Source organism: Taurulus bubalis (assembly GCF_910589615.1).
Source record: "Taurulus bubalis genome assembly, chromosome: 21".
Taxonomy (NCBI): Eukaryota; Metazoa; Chordata; class Actinopteri; order Perciformes; family Cottidae; genus Taurulus; species Taurulus bubalis.
This window is the reverse complement of record NC_136609.1, coordinates 9,732,542-9,756,426: the sequence shown is the minus strand read 5'-3', so window position 1 is coordinate 9,756,426 and position 23,885 is coordinate 9,732,542. Positions and strand designations below refer to the sequence as shown.

General features: G+C 49.0%; 1 protein-coding gene across 1 annotated transcript in view; it reads right to left on the bottom strand.

Moving 5' to 3' along the window:
- The window catches only part of LOC306753021 (partitioning defective 3 homolog B-like), a gene marked incomplete at its 5' end in the record, with an annotated part of 107,229 nt that overhangs the window by 19,854 nt on the left and 63,490 nt on the right, over positions 1 to 23,885 (bottom strand). Inside the window, 4 exons of the mRNA XM_079236852.1 lie at positions 4,260 to 4,371; positions 10,859 to 11,149; positions 11,221 to 11,331; positions 23,223 to 23,412. Of these exons, the coding sequence (XP_079092978.1) occupies positions 4,260 to 4,371; positions 10,859 to 11,149; positions 11,221 to 11,331; positions 23,223 to 23,412 (704 nt within the window). The remainder of the gene's footprint in view (positions 1 to 4,259; positions 4,372 to 10,858; positions 11,150 to 11,220; positions 11,332 to 23,222; positions 23,413 to 23,885) is intronic.

Genomic DNA, 23,885 nt, shown 5'->3' with positions numbered 1-23,885 from the left:
TTAAAATATGGCAGGTGCATCAGTAAAAACTAAAACCTCACACACACACACACACACACACACACACACACACACACACACACACACAGGGCATATGCTAACCTGATTAACACTAACATTAGACTAACATTAGTGAAGCCTCCTTCAGAGAAACTCCCCCGTACCAGCTGCTCCCTCCTCCCTCACTTCCTTCCATATGCACAAACCGGCATCTCGGCCGCCCACGCCATCCTTCACCGATTCATCCTCTTTCTGCGCATCTACATTTTTACCCGTTTATTTGACAGGAACGGCTCTGATTAACTGGACAGCACGGAGCGCAAAGAGGGCAAACAAAGCCTGTGCAATACACTGCGTGTGCTGCAGCATTCACGTTGAGGTTCGCCGACCTCCCGCGCTCGCTTCGGCCTCAACGATCCCTCCACCAGCCCAAAAACCTGCCACGTCTTCCTCCCACGCTCCATTCCTCCAGTCGTTTAAGTCAACGCCTCCGTGTGTCCGTCAGCACCTCCGTCCCATCTGTCTCCTCCTCGTGCCAGCCCACCCTCCCCATGCTAGACCCGTCTCTCCCCTCTTTAAGTCTTATTTGCTTTACTCTGCTTTACCGCTTTGTCATGTTCTCTCTCTCTCCTTCTCCCTCACTTTTTCCTCATCAACACACATGTTCTCTCTCTTCCTGACCGGCCCCCCCTTTTCACTGTTTCCCATTCCGCTCGTATATTCTCTCCCTCGTTTGCTTGCCCGCTCACTCCTCTCTCCCCCGGGTCCTCCTCTTGTCTTTATAAGCAGCTTTCTGCTGGGCTACAGCTTCTTTTTGTGTTAGTGTGTGTGTGTGTGTGTGTGTGTGGCAGCTTCCCCAACAGTGTGCACACAGCGGGACAAGCCCGCCAGCACATCCATTACACCCGCCGCTCCGCGTGAGTGTGCGTCTTCAGCCGGGGGAGACGGAGAGAGAGGGAGGCCTGAGCGGCTCGCAGCAGAAGGTGTGCGCTTGTCAGGTGGGAGCGGAGAGGGGAAACTGGCCGGTAAACACAACTAAATACAAATATCACCACAAAAAAGCGCCCGCGGACACATTTCTGGGCTTTCTCGACGTTTTTTTTCTTCCCGAAAGTGAGCTCACAGATGAATTTGAGCGCATTCATTAGGACTGCGGGCGCAAAACCCATCGGGGGCTGTTTGCCTGTGGGCACGACGCACAGATCACCAGCGCCCGTTTGTGCGTGTGTGTATGTGTGTGTGTGTGAGTGTGTAGGCCATCTATCACTGAGACAGGCTGGTGCGTGTTTACTTAATGATGTGGGGGGTTTATTTATGAAGTGATGGCCGGCGTGTGGGAGGCAGAGAGAAAAGTAAGAGAGAGAGAGAGATGGGGGGGATTGAGACAGCCTGAGGATGTGACATTAAAATATCATCAAGGTGATGGATGTCCACACACACGCGACATTAGAGAGTACAAAAATAAAAAATAAAAACAGCTGCGAAACGGAGGACAAGTCCTATCTGGACTGGAGTGGGAGAGTCTCTCTGTGTGTGTGTGTGTGTGTGTGTGTGTTTTATAATGACTTTGAGTGTGCAGTTGCGCGCGTGGTTTTTCTGTGACTTCGCCGTTCATTAAGGTGTCACATGTGCTGCCGCTGTTGTTTACGATTCACGGGGTAATGAGTTGAAGATAAGATGCATGAGTTCATGCATGTGTGTGTGTGTGTGTGTGTTTGTGCTGTTCCGCGTGCCTTTGTTACACTGTCTGTCGCTGTGGAGTCACACGTTATGCGTGGTCAGCTGGAATGCACATGCAGTGCATCTACAACCTAATAAACATGCCATGCAATCAGGACTGCAGTATACACAGTATGCAGTGCACAAAGGCACAGCATGTGTCAGAGGGAGGGAATAAGTGATAAGTGGACGCACACTAGCGCATGTCCAATAATGACCACTAGGGGGCAAATAGGCCAACAGCGGAAAAAAAAAGTAATAAAGAAGAAACAAAAAACGAAGGAACTGAGTAAGAGACTTTAAATTTATGGAAGCTAGATTGCTGAAGTGTCCCACATGGAAAAATTCAACTATTGCACTCAGTTACTGAAATATCAAGTTGAAAACTGCATTAAGAGTTATTCCCGACTCAAGCTATGGAACAAAGAAGCCCATAAAAAGAAACGGCTCGAGCACTTTTGTGGCTTAATTGGCCATCAAGACATTACAGAGAGCATATCATTAGCATATAGAGAAAAATAGCCAGAGAGAAGTGGACAGTGTGATTGTCATAATTACAAGTGTGACCTATCCACAGACAGGGAACATGGGGGAAGGGTCACATTAGAGACGGATAGACGGACACAGACACGGCAGGGAGAGAAATGAGGAAGGGACATGAAGTCCTTACTTTGAAGACCAGATTCAGCCGCACACACACACACACACACACACACACACACACACACGGCCGCTGAGAGGACAGACAGACGTGAATAGGTACGGTAACCACAGCCTTTTACACCGGCTTTTGTTCATACGTCTGCTCATGTTAGCGCGTTACCCGGGATCCTCTGGCTCAGGAGAGAGAACGGAGACACTCGCACTCGTCCTCTCTTTTGATCACACAAAAAAGCCCACTCAGAGAGGGAGAATGGCGCCTGGCCTTGTGCGGAATGTAACCATTCAAGGCTACAGAAATGTCAAAATAAAAGAGCAGCTCGACGCTGGTGATGGCGGATGAGGAGGCAGGCAGCTAAAAGGCTGATCGCACAAGGCCGGAGCGAGCGAGAGTGGCTCCGCATTCACGCTACTGTGGCGCCGCACGGAGAGAGGGAACGGGTACACATGTGAAACACCTCATTCTAATCTGATGCACATATTTCATATCTACTGGTCATCTCAAGTTCTGAGCCACCTGCCGTACTCAGGGCAAAGGGAACTCGTAGAAGACCATCAGCTTGTTTTTTTTTGATCACAGTTGCAGTACTTTTTTATTTCCAGGCGTTGGATAAAAATATTCTTTCAGTGTTATTTTTCAGCCGTCATGTTGCGTTTCAATACAACAGTCCATTATCACGTTCTCGCTCTCTATTGTTCCCAACATTACTTCCCAGGTGTTTTACTGTTTCTATTCTCGCTACGTGTGTGTGTGTGTGTGTGTGTGTGTGTGTGATTGTGAGTGGGGTGTTTCATTATCGGGCTCCTCGGGGGAGGGACCCACCGCTGGCTATTTCTTTCTGGTGGGGTGAAAAATAACAAATCAGTGCGGGAAGTTGTGTCTCACGCTTGTTGCGCTGTAATTGCATCAGAGCTTCGGTACCGGCGGAGTCACGGGCCTCGAGTTACCGGGCCCTTCAGGCCCCAAAGGAAGAAACCTCGCCACGTGTCCGTGGATGAGGCCGGGTTTGCAGAGCTTCACCGCTCAATAAACACCGTGATGAGCGAGGAAGTGAGCACAGCATGGCGTCAGGCGATTGGGTATCGGCGTTGCCGTCTGTGAATCCATACCATATTTCCCAGATGCCTCTGCTCGCGGAATGAAAAAAGAAATCCAGCTCGGAGGAAATGCCTTTCGCAAATCGCTGCGGCCAGATTCAACGATTCCGATTGGGATCAAAGTGTGATTTTCTGCATCCTTGGGCTCACTATTAAAAAAAATAAGAAATCCCATTTTCAAAATGGCTGATAAATGGCTATTGATTTTCATGGCGAGTTTGGGAGTGTACGGAGGTAAATGATATGATTCCTCAGGCCGGATCAATACAGGTTCAGGGACATTTAGCAGTGCTGCTTGGTTAGGAGAGGCAACTACAGTGAGATTTCAAGCCGCTGTTGTCTCTGCTAAAACAGGAGAGAGAGGGAAGAGGGAACGGGGGCAGTAACACCAGAGAGGAAACGTAAAAAGAGAGCGAGAAGGTTGCGCTGTCGAGCTGAAAGAAAGGGTGGATGGAAATGTCACTGGTCTAATAGATCTCTCCATAAACTAAATGAGGAGGCGAGCGGGCGCCACCTCAAAATGTTAACAAGAGAACTGAAAATAGCCCGAGAAAGGCACCGGGGGGGGGGAACCGTCTGGGCTCGCAGGAACACCGGGAGCGCTCTGGAGATAAAACACATGCTTCCATTCTTTCAAACGAGTGTCCCTTGTGGGTGAACATGTCTCGCTGTGATTCTGTGGCGTTTGGGTTGGATGTTTAGGGCGAGAAGCCATCAAGCTCTCGCTGTAATCTGATCCCCCGGCGTCCCCGTATTTGTTTTAAAGGCGTGCGTAGACTCACCCGGTGCGGGTCGTGCTCCAGGACCCTGCGGCGTTGGGCGTCGAGCTCGTCGTAGCCCGGAGCGGCTCGGGCCTGCGGGTACTCCCTGCGCGGCGCCTGGAGACGCTGATCACTGCGGGAGAGACGGAGAGGGGAGGTCAAAGATTTAGGCAGAGAAGGGACCAAAAATCTACCTGTATATATATATATATTTTTTTTTGCTTTAAAGTGACAACCCTTGACAGCGCAGCGAGACTGACAGGCCCCGGCAGACAGATAATATCCACAAAGCGCCGCCTCTGAGAAGACATCGGCGGCTGAACTGAACTTTCTACAGCTGACAGACAAAACCAAGGTTGGAAAAAATACAAAAAAACCCGAATAAAAACATTTGATGGATGTGCCTTTTCACTCTGAAGGCAGCCTGCGGCCGACCCTCGATTGAAACTCGCCCAGACACGTTGGCGAGTCAACGATAGATCGACCTAAAAGGTGAAAAAGAGAAATAATAATAAAAAAATAAAGAGTTAAGAAAGAGATAAGAACCCAGGACAGAATGGGGACAAAACTTAAAGAGAAACGTCATCATGCTCACTGGACCTTAATGCCAGATAAACCTCACACACACACCTGAGAGTACAGAGCCGTGCGCGCATGAACAAAGGAATTGGACACACACAAAGACACACACACGCACACACAAAAGGCGACAGACGGAAATGGCGTGCCTGAGCGAGCACAATCCTTCAGGATGTGCGACCCAAAGTACGACGCCGCGCTGCCGTTTATCTGTGTTTACCGGCTGCATTGGAAACAGGTATCTCATATTGACACTGATATGCCGCCCGCTTGCTATTTCGCCCTCAGGAGATAAACGCTGCATGACAATATTCAACGGCAAAAAAAAAAAAAAAAAAAACTTTACACCCCGTCCTCTGCATGCACCCACTCAAACACCTGGAACGGCTAAACAGGAGGAAGGCCTTTTGAACGACACTCATAACACGGGACGGTGCGCCGCACATCCTAATGGGATGACCCCGGGCGGATATTGACCGGAACGGGGGGAGAGAGAGAGAGAGAGCGGTGCGAGAGACACAGAGCAGATAGAGAGCTTCATTAGTGGAGTACATAGCTTACATCTTTAAGTCTCTCTTGTGACCCTGCCTTTAATTAGAAAATCTGGCCGAGGCTCCGAGTGTGTGCGTGTGAAGAAGACGGGGAGGGTGTACTTTTCTGCGTGCTCGTAGTTAATCCTTGTAATGCGGTGTGTGGGAAACGCCGGGACAGTAAACCCCTCTATGCAACTCAGCGGGGACTCGGGAGGCCGAGTCGCACACACACTCCTGCGTCTCGATATGCAAAGCGCCGCGGTTCTTCTGCACAAAGTGCTGCAGCCACGGGGAGAGAACTTCAACGGGAGTTTCCATGTCTTTAAATAGATTGGAATATCTGGAGTTTACGAATAGTTGCTGCTTTAACGTGCAGCTAATCAATACTAATCTCTGCCCCCGTGGCCTGCAGACAACCTCACTGTGAAGATATTCACACTTAATCTCTTTTCATCATCATTTTTTCCACTTATTACTTGCTTTTTATTACTCATACTCACCCTCGGCCCAGCAGCCCATGCACAAACAAACAAACAAACAAACAAACAAACAAACCCCTCAGAGGACGGTTGCATTTTTTTTTTTCACGCCACCCAACTTCCAGCGAACCCATTAGCCGATCCCTGGGCCCGTAATTAGGGCTGCCATTTTTGATTGAGCGTGTGTGTCGCTCTCCCAGTGAAACAACACCGTAATTATCTCATTATGCCGTGGCCTCCATCACTGACAACGCCAAATATTATCATATTAATAGCTGAAGACAGAGGCTGATTCTGGATAAAACATTAGAGGGGGGGGGTAGATAGCAGTTTGATGGGTTGACAATCCAGGCAGGCTGCTTTCTAAACAGTGACAGAAAAGGGAGAGAGAGAGTGTGTCTGTACAAGCACACACATGTGTCCTGTCCTGTGTGTGTGTGTGTGTGTTTGGAGGGAGACAGGTAGGCTCCCCTGTTGTCATCAGCAGCTAATAACGGCTTTCTGATTGCCTGTCTGCAAACCCGAGGCCAGGAGCATAAACACAACAGATTGGAGCTTTAGCGATAGGACGGTGTGATGTGAGGCTGTTTGTCAGATTAAGTTAGATTGTGTGGGGATCTTCTGATGTTTTTGTTCTTTTTTTTTACCCCAATGTTTCTGTATGAGACGTATGGAGGGCATCAATACACAACTGATCAATACAGTCTTATTTTGGAAATCGCTGCCACTTAAGCCGTCAGATGTCATCCACATTTCAGAGTATCTGACTATGCAGGTTGATCAGAGAGCGCGCTGAGGAGGAGGAGGAAGAAGAGGAAGAGGAGGAGGATGGAGACCGAGGGGGAAGAGAGGGAGACGCAGGAGCAGGAAATGAAAGGTGCGTCAGAAGACAGAATGAGAGCAAAACCAAACAGCGGCAAAAAAAAAAAGAAAAGAAATAAAAAGACGGGGATGGGAACTTGGAGAAAGGAGGAGCAGAGGAACTGGAGCGGGAACAAACAAAAAACCTGTCTGCTGTTTGAAAGCGAGCGGGGGGGGGGGGGGGGGGGGGGGAGAGAGAGGCAGAGAGGTTGCAGCTATCCCGTGGTGTTAGCCAGTGTGGGGGCAGACTAATTAGGAAGCGTGCGCCGCCGTCGGCCGGTTTGGCGACTTCTTCTTGCTGCGGCCAGCTGATTCAAACACAACACACCGGGGGGGGAGGGGGGAAAAAGCCCGGGCAGGCGGTTTATTCTTTGCTGCCTGCGCGCTGGAGGTGAGCTCACAGCGAAGTGCACGGCCAATGTTCCATCTTCTGTTGTGGCATCGGGAGCAGAGCCGGACAGAAATGCAGTCGCGCTCCAAACCAGAATCAATGGGGATTCCCCCCCCCCCCCCCCTACTTCACATCCCATAATGCAACTCAGACTAAAATGCTCTCATCTTCCAAGTCCTCCCCCTCCCCCCCAAAAAAATAACTTTCTCCAGAGACACTGGCATGCAACAGAACAGACACATTACTCATCATGTATCTGTGTTCTGTTAAGTGCACCGCCATAGAAAAATGAAACTTGATTAGCTCCCAATCAAACACCAGCTTCCAGTAACCGTCGGCCTCCTCCGTGTAACTGACCATGAACAAAAGAAGAGCTGGGGGGGCTGCTTGGATGCAAAAAGAATAAATAAAAAAGGAAATTGCTCCAATGAAAGAGGCTTTAGAGGACGCAGACTTAATGTGCAGACTGCACTAATGATGTGTTGTTTTCAAGGGAGCAACATATTTTCTCTTTGAGCTCTTCCTCCGGCAGGTGTTGCCTGACAACTAAATCCGCAACAGAAAACAAGTTGATGCATTTTCTGTTGGCAGAAATAGTGAATTTTCTGCATCTGCCCTAATGGGAAGTCTCCTTATATAACGTCAGCGTTCGCATGCTGTCTGCTTCCTGTCTCTCTCCTCTATAGAGGAACACAAACGTGGCATCAGTGTCACACCACGGGGGAAAAAAATAATGAAAAACGACAACATTCAGGCCGACAAAACGACATCCAAAAGAGCTTGTAGCCTCTCACGGAAAAGCGTTTCGGCAATTAGTCGAGGCCTGTCTGGAGCGATTTGAGATTTGGACTTTGTCGCCGCGTCAGGCAAACTTAAAAGGTGCGTACTTCTGGTGACACGAGGTAGGAATGTGGGAGCACGCTCGTCTTAGCTTACAAGCTAACCTTCATCTTCCTTTTCGGAGCACAATGGGGCTTTTTTTATATTATTTATTTGGTGTGCACCTCTCTCCAGAGAGAGAGAGAAAGTCTTTACATCTCTCTCTTCGCCCTCGCTCCTCTTTCATCTCATCTCCCCCCGTTTCTTCGCTCCAGCCATGAAGAGTGCCTTCCGGCTAATAAAATTTGACAAGCATAGCTAACCTTTTTTCTCCACAGGTCAGCCCGTAGCGCAGCGCTAATCAAATGTGACGCCCATCACGGCACACACCTGCCATTGAGGGCCTAATGAAAATGTCCCACAGTAAATTAGGGAGACAGCGCTGGAGTCCGCTGTTCAGGGCCGAGACGGGAGGGAGGGGAGGGAGGGAGGGAGGGGCACTAATATGTCTCAGTTGGCAAAACTAAGCAAACATAGTGGACGCCGAGGCATGCACATTTACCTCCAAAAACATTAGCGTTAAGTAAGTCCCTCTTGGATAATGAGCACTTTCTCCTCAGCATCAATAAAACAGTGGAAGATGAGAGGAACCAGATATGTTGTTCCCTTGGAAACACTAAAACTTGTGCATGCTACAGCTATCAAAGAGAGCTTTGTGTGTGTATGTATAATATACATACACACACAGTAAGTAATCTTACACCTATGATTTTAGCGCAGTGGTATAAAACGCGCCGGGCCACACACAGCATTGTTGCTAGGTTACACTGGGCTTCCTCGCCGTTACAAGTGGGTGGCTGTGTGTGTGCGTCTGTTTCTGACCGCGCGTGTGTGTTCATGTGGACGAAAGGCTCCGAGGGTTCCGGCCTCCCGGCGGGCTCTCTCTCTCTCTGTGTGTGTGTGTGTGTGTGTGTGTGTGTGTGTGTGTGTGTGTGTGTGTGTGTGTTTAAACAGATGCGGCGACTTTGTGAATGGAGCGCCCTTGCCCAAGCCGCAGGTGGCGGAACGGAGGAATAGAAATAGCCGGCGACGTGTGTGTGTGTCTGGGTGAGCGACCATGGAATACATCTGAGGTCATCCAACATGGCCGACTGTACTTAAATATTAAAGACACCTTCATTTTAGCGTTGAATTGTTTCGAGCTTCCGCAGCACGACCGCCGTCTCCCTTTCGTCCCCGGGGGACCCGGAGGCAGCGCTAACAAGCCAAACGGAGGCTCCTCATCCGTCATGCTAACGCTAAAGACTATCTAACATACATTATGAGCGAAACCGGGGAGGGAGAATGGACATGTGACACACCGAGAGTCTAAGAGAGAGGGAGAAAACAGGCTGGTAATGAAGTAGCCACCACTAGTGGATGAGAGCTAAAGTGGTCTAACGGATCTGTCAGGCTGCTAGACTGTGGCTAATTATCCCTCCTCCTCCTTTGTCTGCATCCTCTCCTCTGTCACTTCTTCCCTCTCGAATTTACTCTGCCTATCTGACGGGCTTTACTCGCTCTCCATTTTGTCTTTCCCTACACTCCACTCCCTTCCTTTTTGTCTTTTCCGTCTGTCCCTCCGTCTGTCACTTCGTTCCATTCCCATCTGTCTCCTTTCCACCTCCAAACCCCTCTCTCTCCCTCTCTTTGTATGCTCCATCTTTCCTTTTCTCTTCTTTCCTGGAAGAGATTGGGTGTCGGGGGCTTAGTTTTTGATTTGCAAGTCAATAGTAATTTCTGTCAGAGACTTTAAGTTGACGGAAGTTTTAATGTGGCCTGTATTATTTCACACGGGAAATGATACATTTGCATGAGAATAAGTTTTCTCTCATGTACAAAAACGGCTGCGAGTTAAACTCGGAGGTTTCAAAAACTTCTGCAGTAATAACACATAATAAAGAGAGGAACAACGGCTCTTTCTGCGAGCATTAACCCTTTTTTTTTATAAACTCGCAATTCCATATTTGAAACTCATATGGGAAATACTTTCAAATTCAACGATGAACAGGACTACCTCAGGACCGGGCCGAGGCAGTCACCTGACCTCGGGCCTACTGAGCATGTGCGGCATTACAGGGCCGAGCATCAGCAGGGAAGCAGTGGAGAAGACATATTTGACGTCTGTCTTTCGAAGGTTTTAATGACTACCGGCAAAGGATTTGTACCAAACATAAAACGAGTTGAGAATTGAAAAAGCCAAAAATGTGTCACTGGCATCTCGAGCGATTCCAGCGCTGCCCACTGGGGATGTATCTGCCCTGAAGCTTTCCAGTGAGTGGCCTGAGGAGTGCGACGGCTTGAAATTCAAACAGCGTCGCGTTGAAGAAGAAGAGGGCAGAGCGCAGGCGACCTTGTGCTTTCAGGAACATGTTCTTTCTCCACCTGGAGATATTTTGTTGTGTAATTGCTCGCAAGGAGAATGGGACACGGGGAGAGAGGACACACAACGCTATTGCTGGGGTGGGAACACTGTTACAACATGGACAACATTATTAGTTCTCCATATGTTATGCTTGGCGGTCAAACTGACCCAAAACAAACTTTTTTTTTTTTTTTAAATAACTTGATGCTAACTTGTTCTTGCTCTGCAGGTCAAAGTAATCTCATCAGAAGTGTGGCATAAATCCTGCATGGCATTACTGTACACGTGTGTGTGGGTGGGTGTGCATATTCGAGGGTGTTACTACAGTGCGTTCATGTTTTATGCATCTCTGCGGCTCGGCGGCGCATGAATGCAAATGCTCCCTCAGGCATGCCGGTCGAGCCGTGGCCCGTGACCTTGTGAGCGCGCACCGGCCTGCACAACTACAGATGTGAACGCTGCGCTCGCATTTAAAAAACACAAACACCCGCGAGGGGAACCAGCAGAAGTTGGGTCCCCGTAAGTGTAGAAAATGTAAATGCGCCCTCCCTCACCTGTCTGGCTGTGTTTGATGCTGGTTCTGGAGAGCCGGCGGGGGCCTGGACTTGTTGACCTTGGCGTAGAGCCCATCCAGCTCCTCGGAGGAGGCCCTGAGGGGGTTGGGCCCGCCCGGCGGCGCCGCGGGGGAGGGCGTGCGACTGATGAACGGCTGCGGCGAGGGCGGCTGGCGGAAGTTGTTGATGCGGGCGTAGTTGGGGTCGCTGTCGTCGTCCTCCACGTCGGGGAAGGAGGCGGAGTCCGGGGTGCTGTAGCCGGCTTGGATCTCGGTGTAGCGCGGGTCGTAGCTGTCGGAGAGGAGGCAGTCAGACACCGATGCATGCATTCTTCACTTATTCCACCCAGGTCTGGTTCCTACCTGCCACGTTGGTCCTGGTTCCTGTCCACCTCCTCTTCACTGAGGGCCTCCAGTTTGCTTTTGGAGGCTTTGGCAGCATCTTTGCTCTTGTCGTCTTTCTTCTTTCCAAATCTGGACAAAACACAGAAAGGGACACGGATGTTAACGCGTGTTAAACAACACGGCTCGGTCAGAAGCGAAATAGTTTATTTAGATTGGGTGAGTTACGCCCTGCAACTTCCTGCTCATCTGTATGAAACCTGGACACATCACAGGCTGTGCTTTTATTTTGAAGGCAAGATTCATGCGCAGACTTTAATGATGAAACGATAAACTTCACTCAGGCTTTGATTGAAGTGGCTCTTTAGCTCACATAACATGCAACCGCCACACACACACACACACACACACACACACACACACACACACACACACCACCTTGCATCACATGTCTAAATGTCAACTCACACACACATGCACATTGCTCGGCAAACTCATTCTCACTCCTGTGTGTCCATTAGTGGCTTTGCCTGCTCCATGATAGATGTGGGTATAATGTCTCAGCAGGCATTGACAATCCACAGTGTGTGTGTGTGTATGAAAAATGGGTGTAGTTGTCACGCAGCATATGGAGCATGAATATTTGAACAATTTGTCCAATAAAATAGCCGTTAAACCACAGCGTGCCGTGTTTTTCTTGTCATCTCCGCCATAACGACCATCATCATCATCCCTAAACTCTTATTCTTCAAAATATACTTGTCACCTCTGTTCGAGTTAGAATAAAAGCTCCACTTCACACTTTCAAAGTAATTTAGCAAGACTCCCCCTCTAAATATTTAATAGTCTTCTATCTCTCCTTCACATCGTCTTTCTCACCCCTCTCTCTCCCGCTCTCGCCTCCTCCGTCTCACCCAACCAACCTACTTCTTCTCTCTCTCTCTCTCTCCATCTCCAAGCTCCTGCTGAGCCAATCTAGCGTCCGTGTTTATCTCATTAACTTCTCGTTGCTGCTACAGGCAGATATACGTGGCCCGAATGGCAACCCGCCGGCCCGGCCGGGAGCGCCGCGGCGGCGAGAGCTGGACAGGGAGGCCACGCCGGCCCTGCCACCGCGCCGCACACCAATTAGTGTTGTTTATGAGCTAATCCAGTCACCTCACTTATTCATGTGTGTTTACCGGGGGCAGCCGCCGAGCTGATATTCACACTGCTCATGTTTTGCTGTGAAGAAGGCAGAGAGGGGACATCTTTTTCTTTTTAACAGTCACTATATATCTGTATTTTCTCAGACCTGACACAGACGATATTATACAAATAAACAGGCTGAGTCGCCGCCTTTAAGCAAAACCAGCATCCGTTACAGTTTCAACCGGATCTTTGAGCCATTTTAGCAAGTATAAATGTGTCATCTGCAACATCCTCCCTTCATTTTCTATTTCGTCGTCAGCCCTCGTCGCTTCCTCGAGATCACTCGCCGCGGAAACTGAAAAGTGTGGGCGCTGCCGCAGCGGCTTTTGTTTTTCGGCGAGATCCTTTTTCTTCTCGGGAACTATTTTGATTTTCTACGCACTCCCACATTATGCGGGAGACAGAAACAGACTACCAATTACTTCCCTGATGAGCATATAGAATTCAGCGTAAGTGTAAAAGAAATATCTGCACTATCCCTCCCAGCATGCGTCAACCGACGTGTAATTATATCACACGTAAATATATGATTAAATCCAAAAATCCCAGGTTTCTCTCGTCTTAGATCCCCCCCTCACACACACCTTAATCAACATTCAAAGGGGGCAGAGGTCCACAGTTGGACTCATCATTATATCTGCATTAATTAGGAAAGGCTCTTTTTCTCACTGCGTTGTCTGAGAAGTAGATGGAAGGAGAAGGTGGGGGATGCAGAATGGGTGTGGGACTCCCAATTAGAGACATGTACCTGCCATGAGGGAGGGTGGGTATCCCCCCCGCTCTCCCATTATCTTATTCCTCCTTCATCGCCAAAACTCCCATCTTTTCCCCTCTGCGGTGAGCCAACTGTTTGGTAACGATGTCTCCTGTCTATTTTCTCCTCTCTTTTCCATTACTCTCTCTCTCTCTCTCTGCCCTTTATTAAGTTCTGTCTCTTCTTAGGACAGTTTCTGCTCCATCACTCTTTCACGGTTCATTTCCTGTCAAGTGCCCGACTGTTGCTAGATAAAAAAAAAAAGAAAAAGAAGAAGAAAGGAATAGAAATAAATGACAGAACGGTACGCGGAGGTAAGCGAATGCACCGACACACACACACACACATACACACACACACAAAAACAACTTCACAACTACACACGGCAATCTAGAAACCAATATATTGCACACAAGCGCAGGTAAGCGGCCACACGCGCTGGAGCAGACAGCAGCATACATCAACACACACACACACACACACACACACACACACACACACACACACACACACACACACACACACACACACGGCAACTCTGTGGGGAACTGCAAACAGTCTCATGGAGTAGGACATCTCATTAACTTAGCATTATCTACCTCCACAACCACTCCATCAAACCCTCATTAGAGGGGAAGTAGGGGGTCCGGGGGAGTCGGGCTGCTCTGGTGTCCCAGTTAATACACTCCCCACTGTCACCGGAGCTACTGGGAACCATTATTAGCGCACCGCTGTCATCATTAGCCTGCCGGCGCCACATCTGCGAACCCGGCGTCATGGCGGGCCACGAAGCTCGACTGTTGCACTGAACTCTGGGAATGAGAGTTCCCTTGCTGGTCACGAAGAGTTTATTGCTGATTTAGTATTCATTGCTCAAATTCACAAGAAGATGATGAACAAATTAGTTCTTCAGCATTTCCTTTTGCTGGTGAAAAACTGTCGGCGATCATGGACGATGACCACGGCCAGTCGCACCGGAAGAAACTGGAGTGTAATTACTACAGCTACTGTCATCTTCATAGCTTTAGGAAGGGGAGGCTCAGTTAGCCGGGCTCTAATGAGGCTCTCTATGCAACATGGAGATCACAGCCAGCCAGGGTGCTGAAGTCACCAACCTGACCCGTGCAATTAGCCCGTCCAGAAAGGGAGGGAGAGCTCACTGCATTAGACAAACTTATCTATTACGGAACATCTTCTTAACTAAGGGCATCAGATCGCTGCGCACACGATCACAACGCTTTCCGCCGCTGCAGACTAAACGGCCGTTCAGGAAATCATCTCGCAGCATTGGGGACGCTTCTTCTTGGGGGCAATTGTGACAACAACTCTGCCGGTGTGTGCAGTGTTGTGAGTTGTGCGTCGCCTTAATAAGCTTTCCTCTCTGGATGCAGCGGGGAGTGAGTGGGTGGCTGGGTCGGGCATAACGAGAGCACCGTGTGTGTGTGTGTGTGGAGGAAGTCGTGTTTTCAGGATTTAATTGACACGAGTGCATGTGTGCCTTGTGTGTGTGTGTGTGTGTGAGCTCACGATCACGCAGACTTGACGAAACACCTTGGCATACGGTGTTTGCACACACGGACACACACACACCTCAAGTCAAGAGGAACTGAAAACACACAGCGACACAACTGGTTTCGGGCTATGATGAGCCTTAAAAGTGACGAGAAAGATCTTAAAAGTGATCCTCAACCGCACTGGGAGCCGATGCCAAGAGCCTAAAACACACTTCTGGTTTTAAACGCTGATGTACTTGCTCTCAACTACACGTTCATGGGTGCATCTTGCCCCCATCCCCACGTGTCCGGGATTCCTTCGTCTTCACGCGCCTCCCTGAGAAGATGAAATCGGTCTCTTAAATGTGCCATTTTTAAAACATGATTGGACAAGCCTCATGGTGTGATGCTCGAGACTTAAATCACAGCAGATGCAGAACACAGAGATGTCTTGCAACAGGCTCTATGCGCTTTATGGAAGAAGAAGAAGAAGAGAGAAAACTGGACAAATATCCCATTTGTTTTGGGGGAATGAATGAAAGTGAGATACAGAGGCAAAAAGAAGCAGAGAGGATGAAAGAAAAAAAGAGTAAGGAACAGCACGTCTGCCTCGGAGAATAAACGAGAGACCGGGAAGAATGGGAAGAAAGAGAGGAAGTAAAGAGAAGTGAGAGAAAAGAGGAGAGACGGATGGGTGAGCCAAAGCTTCCGTGAAAGTGCAGCTCGGCTGTGGAGGAGTAAGGAGCTTAGGAATATATGGAAGCGATGCGGCGGCGTTCAGAGGCACGGGGAGAACAGTTAATCAGCCAAGCAGAAATGTTATCGCAGTAATCAGATTGCTCTGTATGTATCTGGAGACGAGCGCGGGCATCTCAGTGGGGTTTGCTGTTAGAAAAAAATGCTAAAAAAGGAGAGAAGAGGGAGACGGATGGAGGAAGGGTGAGAGAGAAACAAACCGAGGAGCAGACGAGGGAGAGAGAAATGGGAGACAGAGAGAGATTAACACCATAGAGGGTTGTGACGTAACTCGGAGCCTTCCTTCTCCCGTTCTGGCTGCTTCGCGGTGAGACAAGTCGGAAAATATTTCCGGCTCAAAATAGACAGAATGACACTGGCGGCAAAAAATAGACAACAAGTGCGCTTTGAAAAATGGCCGCGGTTTCCTGGTGGAACCGAGGGATCGGGCTACAAGGCTGCAGCAGCGAGGTCAAGCCGGGCCGCCGAGCGCCCTTGATTGACGGCGGCGTCAGCCAATCCTGGGCCTCTCTGCGGAAAAGCCCCCCCCCCCGTCTCCATCTCAGTTCGGTAATGAAAACCGCCGGCAGGTCCCAAGTTTTCCCCCACTGGGCATAATTAAATCTATTTATCAGACTTCCTCTCCGTGTGCCCTGCGCCGCATCCCCACAGTTTGGCCCAAATCAGCTCCCATTCATGGATGATATTAGCTGAGATAAGACTGGAAAAAAAAAGAAAAAAGAAGAAGAAGAAGAAGAGGGAGAGAGTGTGAGAGATCCGCCCGGCGCTAATCGTAGTTAAAAGAGCTTCGCTTATAACGTATTAATAATGTAGGGAGGAAGATGCGGGTGGAAAACTCATCCGCTAGTTCTTATTTTAGGATCTAATTCCTGAAACTGATTGAACTCAGACAGACAGACAGACAGACAGACAGCAGGTTGGTCTCAGGGGACCAGGAAGCTGATATGAAATGCTTTCCTTAATCAACGCCTGATACTTCAGTCAGACAAAAGAGAGAGTGGTGGAGGGAAGAGAGGTAAAGGGAGGGGAGGGGGTGCCAGGAATGGTGATAGGAAAGGAAGGAAGACACCGGGGAGAGGAAGGAAAAGAGAAGAAGCGGCAAAGAGAGAAGAGGCAGGAAGGATGGGAAGGGGGGGCAGGAAAAAGGAGGTGAGATAAAAGAGAGTTGGAGAAAGGAAGAACGAGGTGTGTGGCTCAATGATCTAGGAAACAGGAAAGTTAAGAAGAAAGAGGGCAGAGGGGAAAAAAGCGAGAAAGGGGTGCAGATTGAGATCAATGAATGGATCGGTACAGAGAAAGAGAAGGGAGAGACAAACGATGGAGGGAAGGAGAACAGAGGAGCGGAGCAAGGAGGCAAGAACAGTTCGAGAGTGAATGGGGCAAGAGAGCTTCTGTCAGGGAGGGCATTAATATTGAAACAAGACCACTGGGCTACACACACACACACACACACACACACACACATGTACAACCAAAAAGGCCCGGCGGCTGTTTGGTTGGAGCGAATGGGGGGGGCGTGGTTGGAATATTTCAGATTTAAATTCGCCGACATTCCACAAACAAAACGTGCATTTTAATTAATGTTGGCTAGTTTTTAATGTGTGAGGTGTCAACCCCTTTTCCTTTTCTGAATTCTTCACATTCTCCCAGCTGGCGGCAGGGGAAAAGGCCAGGTCAGCGGGACTCCACATGAGAGCCATTGGCAGACTGGGAAAGGTTAGACTCTTGGCTCCTCGGGCCCTCCGCACATCCTCGGACAAGAAACACTTAACCTTCTTCGTCTGGAAAAGCAGAGGTCGCGCTCTGTGTGTGCGTGTGTGTGTTTTAGAGGGAGATGTGTGTGTGTGTGTGTGTGTGTTCTCTTGCATGTGTGTGCCATTAGACGTTCGATGCCAGAGGAAGCTCATCGATCACGCGCGACGTGAAGATGACTGTACAGGACATGACCGCCATCGGAGGTGTAATCGCTTCCTGGCGAGATCCAACGCTAATTGGTCACGACCGTTTCCTGTGGCCAGATGAAGACCTTTAATTGGCCGGTGAGCGATGGGCAGCCGGCTGCCCGAATGCCCGGCCGATATGGATGCGTCTGCGCCTTGAAGCGCCGCTCCCTCTGGGTCAATCCAAAATGTCATAACTCGATCGGAACTGATGGATCGCGAGACTGATCGACAACAAATGGGAGTCCCCGGCTCGGCGTCTCATTTGATAATTACCTCATGGGCAATAATTCACCGTACAAATGCGGGTATCATGTTCCTCAGCTGGATGAGTCACAGACGTTACCGGTGGAAATGAAAAATAATCCCAAATGAGATCGGTGCCGTTTGAAAAATGTGACAGCTCCTGGAAAAAAAAAACTCAAGAGGACATTAGCGAGTGATTACCGCTCCCGAAGATTGCTCCTTACATTCCCGTATAATAGATAATGTGGCTGGCTGAAGAAGTTGGACAAGAGAGCGTATAATTGCACAGTGCAGACCTCCAGAACTTCCTGGGAAAACTCTGGAGGGCGGAGGAGGGAAACAAGCCGTTTGAAGCCTATGAATGAAGTCATTAATTCTTCCGGCGTGCGGTCAAACCGCGGAGGAGTGAGTCGGCATCGCCGCCGTAAAGAAGAGGGCGCTCCGAGCCAAACGGTGTGGCTGCAGAGAGGGGAAGGGAGGCAGGTGTAGCCAGCGCATGAAAGACGAGCAACATAAAAGGCCTTTCGTGTGAGAAGAGGAGGGAGGAGGGGAGGGGGGTTCAAGGGGAAGGTGTGAGTGATGTAGAGAGAGAGGGAGAGAGGGAGGGCCTGTTGTGACTGCCCCTTTATCAGCTGATATATATGCATGAGGATTTCCTCATCATCTCCGCTGTCAATTCCCCATCCCTCTGATATTTGACTGACAGCTCGCATCAACACCAATAAACCCGCACATCATTTCAGGGAAGCTGCCCATCGCGCCGCATTGGAGGGTGAAAAAAAAGAAAAGGGAAAAAAAAGAAAAAGTTAATTTGTTTTCCGGCGGCTGCCGTCGGTGATAGCGCACCGCGACTGTTTGCCTCCACGGCGAAGTTGTAAATTAGAATTATGCCTCAATAGAGGTTGCATGGAGGAGGAGGCGGCTTCTGCTCCTCCAACGGCGGGGAGAACACTTGGCAGCTTTTTACATGTGGGCTGGCGGGAGAGGAGCAAATTGTGCACAAATCTGAATTATGAAAGGGAAAAAAAACAAAAATAAATCATTTAAGACGTCAATGGTTCAATGTTACGGCACCTTTCTGGAGTTGAGAATGTAAATGATAACGACAGATGTAATGGCTTCAAATTACAAGAATTTGAGGACATGCCCAAACGCCACGTGGTCATTGTGGGTCCACACGCAGACAACCAACTCTCCGTCCCCCTAATTGCGGGTTGAAGCCACCAGCGGACAAGAGAGGCGCCATGAACCCCCTCCCCCGAGGGATTTGCATGATTGCCGTCTCCATTTCAAATCATTCCAACCTCCGACCGACACGTGCGGCGCGTACAAGTGCGCGAACGCGGTCCGAGAGGCTTCCCCTTCTTCGCCGGGAGCGTGTATCCAACGCAAGCCCTGATTAGCGAGCCGCGGCCCCGTGCTCCATGCATGTCAAGTGTAGCAAAGAAAGTGATTTGTGGTTTAGCATCTATTATTAATGCAAAGATAAAGACATGAATAGAGATGAAGTGTGTGAGAGAGAGAGAGATAATGTATATCCAAAGGAGATGGGCTTGTCCCATGTGCAAAACGTATGGCCCTATGCATATTTTACAAAAGAGAATACCGACATTAATAAATACTCTGTTGAAGACTCCACTCCGGTGTTCAACGTCAAGCGCCGCTAACCGCCCTTAAATGCCAGAGGAGACGGCGGATCAAAGAAATCCACCTGCAGCTCACTCACCGACGGTGGGATTAGGTAACGCACCTCCACATTAGCTTAGAGTCACGGCTAAGACGCCCACACAAACATGTCACAGGGATTTCGGTGTGGAGGCAACACGTTTGACAACCGAGGGGCGATCAAAGAGTCGCCTTACATCTACCCTTCCTTCCTTTTTCCTTTCCTTTCCTCGCTGTGTTGAAAGTCACAATCGCCGGCCGAAGCTTTTACTCCGACGTCTTTTCTCGGCTTTTGTTTGGAACAAGCGGGAACGACTGAGGAGACAAAGAGAAGAGCCCCGACGACAGGAAACCTCACAAAAGGAATCCGGGGGAACAACATGCTTCGCGCCTGCTTAATTGGCAGGAGGTCTCTGGGGCCTCACAGCTCATATTAGCACTCTTAATCGTAGATAATCACAAACTTGTGTGAATTCAAGTGGGACTTGAGAGCTCATGTTGTCTAACGCAGCCTGGCAAATCAATAGTTCATTCAAGGAAATAAAGAGATGTAACACACGTAGAAAAGGCAGCAGAAGGAAGTTACGGAGGCAAATGAAAAGGGCAGAGTGAGGGGCGGGGGACTCACGGTGAAACTTAAAGAGGAAGGGAGCAAGTGCTCAAGGAAAGGGAGCGAGCATCAGAAATAGCGGTGTGACAACCAGGCTTTGGTTTCCGTGGAGCACAGCCCACCGGTGTCTGCCATTCAGCATCCTGCCGCTCCGCGATAGGACGGCAGCGGAACGGACGGCGCTAATTGGCTTGCTTCCCCTTGTCGGATTTCTTTTTTTTCGGGGGGCCTGCAAACAAGAGGACCGGGGGTAGAGGATGTATATGCGGATTCGCAAAAAAAAAAAAAAAAACAGGGCATCAAAAAGAAGCAGCTTTCATGTCTTTTAAATTACCGGCGGGGCGGTGGGCGGCGGGACGCGCGTTGATGGCGACAGATGAACGTTGATCCTGAGTGACTGGCGGGACAGACGGGATGCGTCAGCGCCCAGCAGGGCTGACGGGGTTGAGAGGCGACACACAGAGGACGCTAGTCACAAGCTATATCCTTCAAACCCTGACCTCCTGATTAAGTCGCGTTGGCTCACACTTATAAGGCGTCTAATCCCTCCACACACACACACACACACACACACACACACGGCGACACAAGAAATGACGCCGCAGTTCATGGGAAACTGGAGGAAAAACCTACTTCGTTTGTGTTGTCACACCCACGGCGCGTGAAGGCCTTAAGTAGGCCAATTACTGTCATTTGCAATGACATTTGTAAACGTGTGGCATGTTTAATATCACTTGGACTAAACTTTGACCACTTAAATACATACATCCCCCCCCCACCAATCCTTAATTGTTGACCTTTAAAAGACGCACTACCATTATGCCAGCCGGTGACAATGTCAAACGGCGGTAGACTCACACCAGCTGTGCTGAGGTGGAAAAACACTGGATGGAAGTGATGCTCTTCACATAAAGAGGATCACGATATGGATTTAGCGCCAAAAAAAAACTAATGTTGCCATAGGTCACCTTACATCCAGCTGTTTGCGATGCCGCCAAAACTTGTTCTTCAATTACTGCCGCGGCTAAACTAAATATCGATGGCAAACGCTGGAAGGACAGAGCACTTCCAGCGTTTGTTGTGCGAGCCGCTATCGCACACACACGTTCACTGCGGAGGTAAACTGAGGTCATGTGTTTGCAATTTGCCCTTTTCCTAATGCCGCCATTGGAGTAAAATAGCATTTGAGAGCTGCAATTAGATTGAACCGTGCAATACTGCGGCTAATTAAGTCATATTTCAAGTTCAATAACGATCAAGTCGGCCAGATAAAGGCCAGAGAGAGAGAGAGAGAGAGAGAGAGAGAGAGAGAGAGAGAGAGAGAGAGAGAGAGAGAGAGAGAGGGAGAGAGAGACTTTGTTCTATTGTTGAGGCACTGAACAGTGGGCTGGATTTAAGTGTTTGGGACTATTGTTGCCAGTTTAAAAGGATGATTTCGCAAACAAAAAAGAGGAGGTGTGTGTGTGTGTGTGTGTGTGTGTGTGTGTGTGTGTGTGTGTGTCAGCTTTCATATTTGTGTCAAAAGGCGCACAGAAGGATTATGGCGTAAAGACTCCGGGTCGTGTTACCCACTTCTCTATTTTTATAAAGAACGTTATAAATAATAAGAAATTGGATCCAGTGCATTTTCATCAATCAACCTTGAAATGCTGTATTATTCATACGCCACAGGCCAGAGCGCTTGCAGAGCAGTCGCCACACGCTAATCTACATCTACGACATATCGATGTTACCTGTAAGACTCGAGGCTTGACCGGCCTCGAACGTGATCGTCATCTGTGGTGTGAAGAAGTCACATTTCCACACAGTCCCAGAAATACGAATAAATGTGCATCCCAAATGTGTAAAATGACACGCGTCTTTTAATGAAGTCAACTGCTAGTAACCCTTTCAAAATAAGAGTAGGCAAGAGCAAAAGAGGGAGATGGAAAGAGTTTAGAGCTGCAACGATTAGGTGATTGACAGAACATTACTTTTTTAAACCAAAAAGCCAAACATTTGCTGCTTTCGTGCTTCTTGAATGTGAGAATGTGATGCTTTTCTTTACCGAACATGATCATAAATTGACTTTTTTTGGACTGTTGGTTGGATAAACATTGGAAGACGTCACCTTGGGGCTCTGGGAAATTGCACACAAGCTTTTCACTATTTTTATCGGCCAAACCATTAATCATGGAAATAATGGGCAGATCAATCGATCATTAAAATAGCGGGGAGATGCAGCCCCCTTGAAGATAAAAGGAAGAGAAAAACCCCAAGCTCTGACGTCTGAACTGAGAATAAACAGGAGACGGCGCTGGATGCTCGTGGAGTATAGATGCAGAGACTACCTCCCAAACACATAAACACAATCTGTCACACAGCTAGCGGTGTCAGCCCCGACATCGTCCGCCGCTGAGACACAGCAGAGGCTTGATGTGGGTAATAGATGGAGCCATAAAGTACATTTTGCCGGGGAAACGTAGCGCTAGCTGGACTGGATTCGGAGCCTCTCACACGCCTTCCCTGCATGCACTTCTTCTTCTCTGCGCGCGTCCTTCGCCTTGCCCTTCTCTCCACTACCAGCCTAACCATGTGAACATCTCCTCCATTACCGCCCTTGACACTGCGACCGATTGGATTCTTATCTTCCATCTGTGGGCCGGCGCGCGGCCAGCGCTATCTCTCGCCACGGCCTAATTGAATCTCAAGTGTTGGAAGTGCAGTGATACACTGACCACACCGTGTCACTGCCAACAGATAAGGGTCGCTGTTGGAGGATTGGACCGCCGCAATCACGATGGGGACGCGTTGATAAAGGGCTGACAAGCGGCTCGTGTCGGTGGGACTTTGCTTGGATTGAGAGATAATGGATACCCTCCATTACAGCGAAGGTTGTGTTCATAGCCAATAATCCAATGTCCCATAATCCTGCTGGGCTCAGTGGCTGATTTGTTGAAACTTAACCAGGGGAAAGTAGGGCAGTTGTTCCCATTGATTTCCACATAAACCCTAAATTCGACTGTATACAGGGGGGATGCGTCGGGTATTTTGTTTCTTTCACTAGGAAGTAAAATCACCAGCTCTCCTCTGAAAATGTGTTGAGCTTGAACACAGAAACAAAGGTAATCACGGCTCTGTTGATGCTCCAGGAAGACCTTGGGGTTTTTGGAGTATTGAAGCAGCGCAAGCCTCATTACCTGCTCTGTTTTATCCCACAGGTGACCTTTTCAATGTTCAGTCTTTGAAGCTGCTTTGCTTGATTTATTTATTTAGAAGAGTCACCTTGATGCTAGAAAGTTTAAACCCCACATATGTTGTTTAAAGAGCAAACGTGTGACTCATGGCGGAGGACTTTTAATGAGGTTCAAGTATGAAAGGACTCCTACCTTAAGAGGCCGAATCCTCTCTTTTTGGTCTTCTTCTCCGGGTCGTCCACAGACTTCCCTTTGCTCTTTTTCTCTTTCTTCTTCCCTTTGGTTTTCTTCTTCTTCTTTCCGTCCTCCGTGTCCAGGTCCTGGCGAGAGGAGCTGCTGGCGGGCGTCTCAAAGCCGGAGCTGCGGTCCGACAGGTCGTCGTCTGCGGAGAGGGCGAAGGGTAAGCATCATTTCATTGGGTTAGCATCACCTGTCCAGGAAGCTAGTTAGCCAAACGTGTGTCATTGTCATTCAACGCCAACCGCCGCCAAAGTGAGACTTCTCCTCTAATGCGACCGCAGATGGGTAATTTTTCACACTCCAGATTCCTCCAAACATCATTAGTCAACATTCTGCATTGACTCACTCCTCCCAGCTAACGCGGAGGATAATTTCCTCAGTAATCATCGCACACGCACACGACATCCAGCGTGTCCGTGGGTTCACAAGGTAGAGCATTAAAAAATATGCTGCCGTAAGATATAAAGTTGCTCTTCCTAAATTGCTGAGTGGATAAAATCATGTAGCATTTCATTAAGGTACTCAGGCTAAGCACCGTCCCTTGGCAGGCCTCTGGCTCTTCTTGAGTGCCAGTGTGTTATAAAGCCTGAGGGATGTGCGGGGTCCAATTTAAAA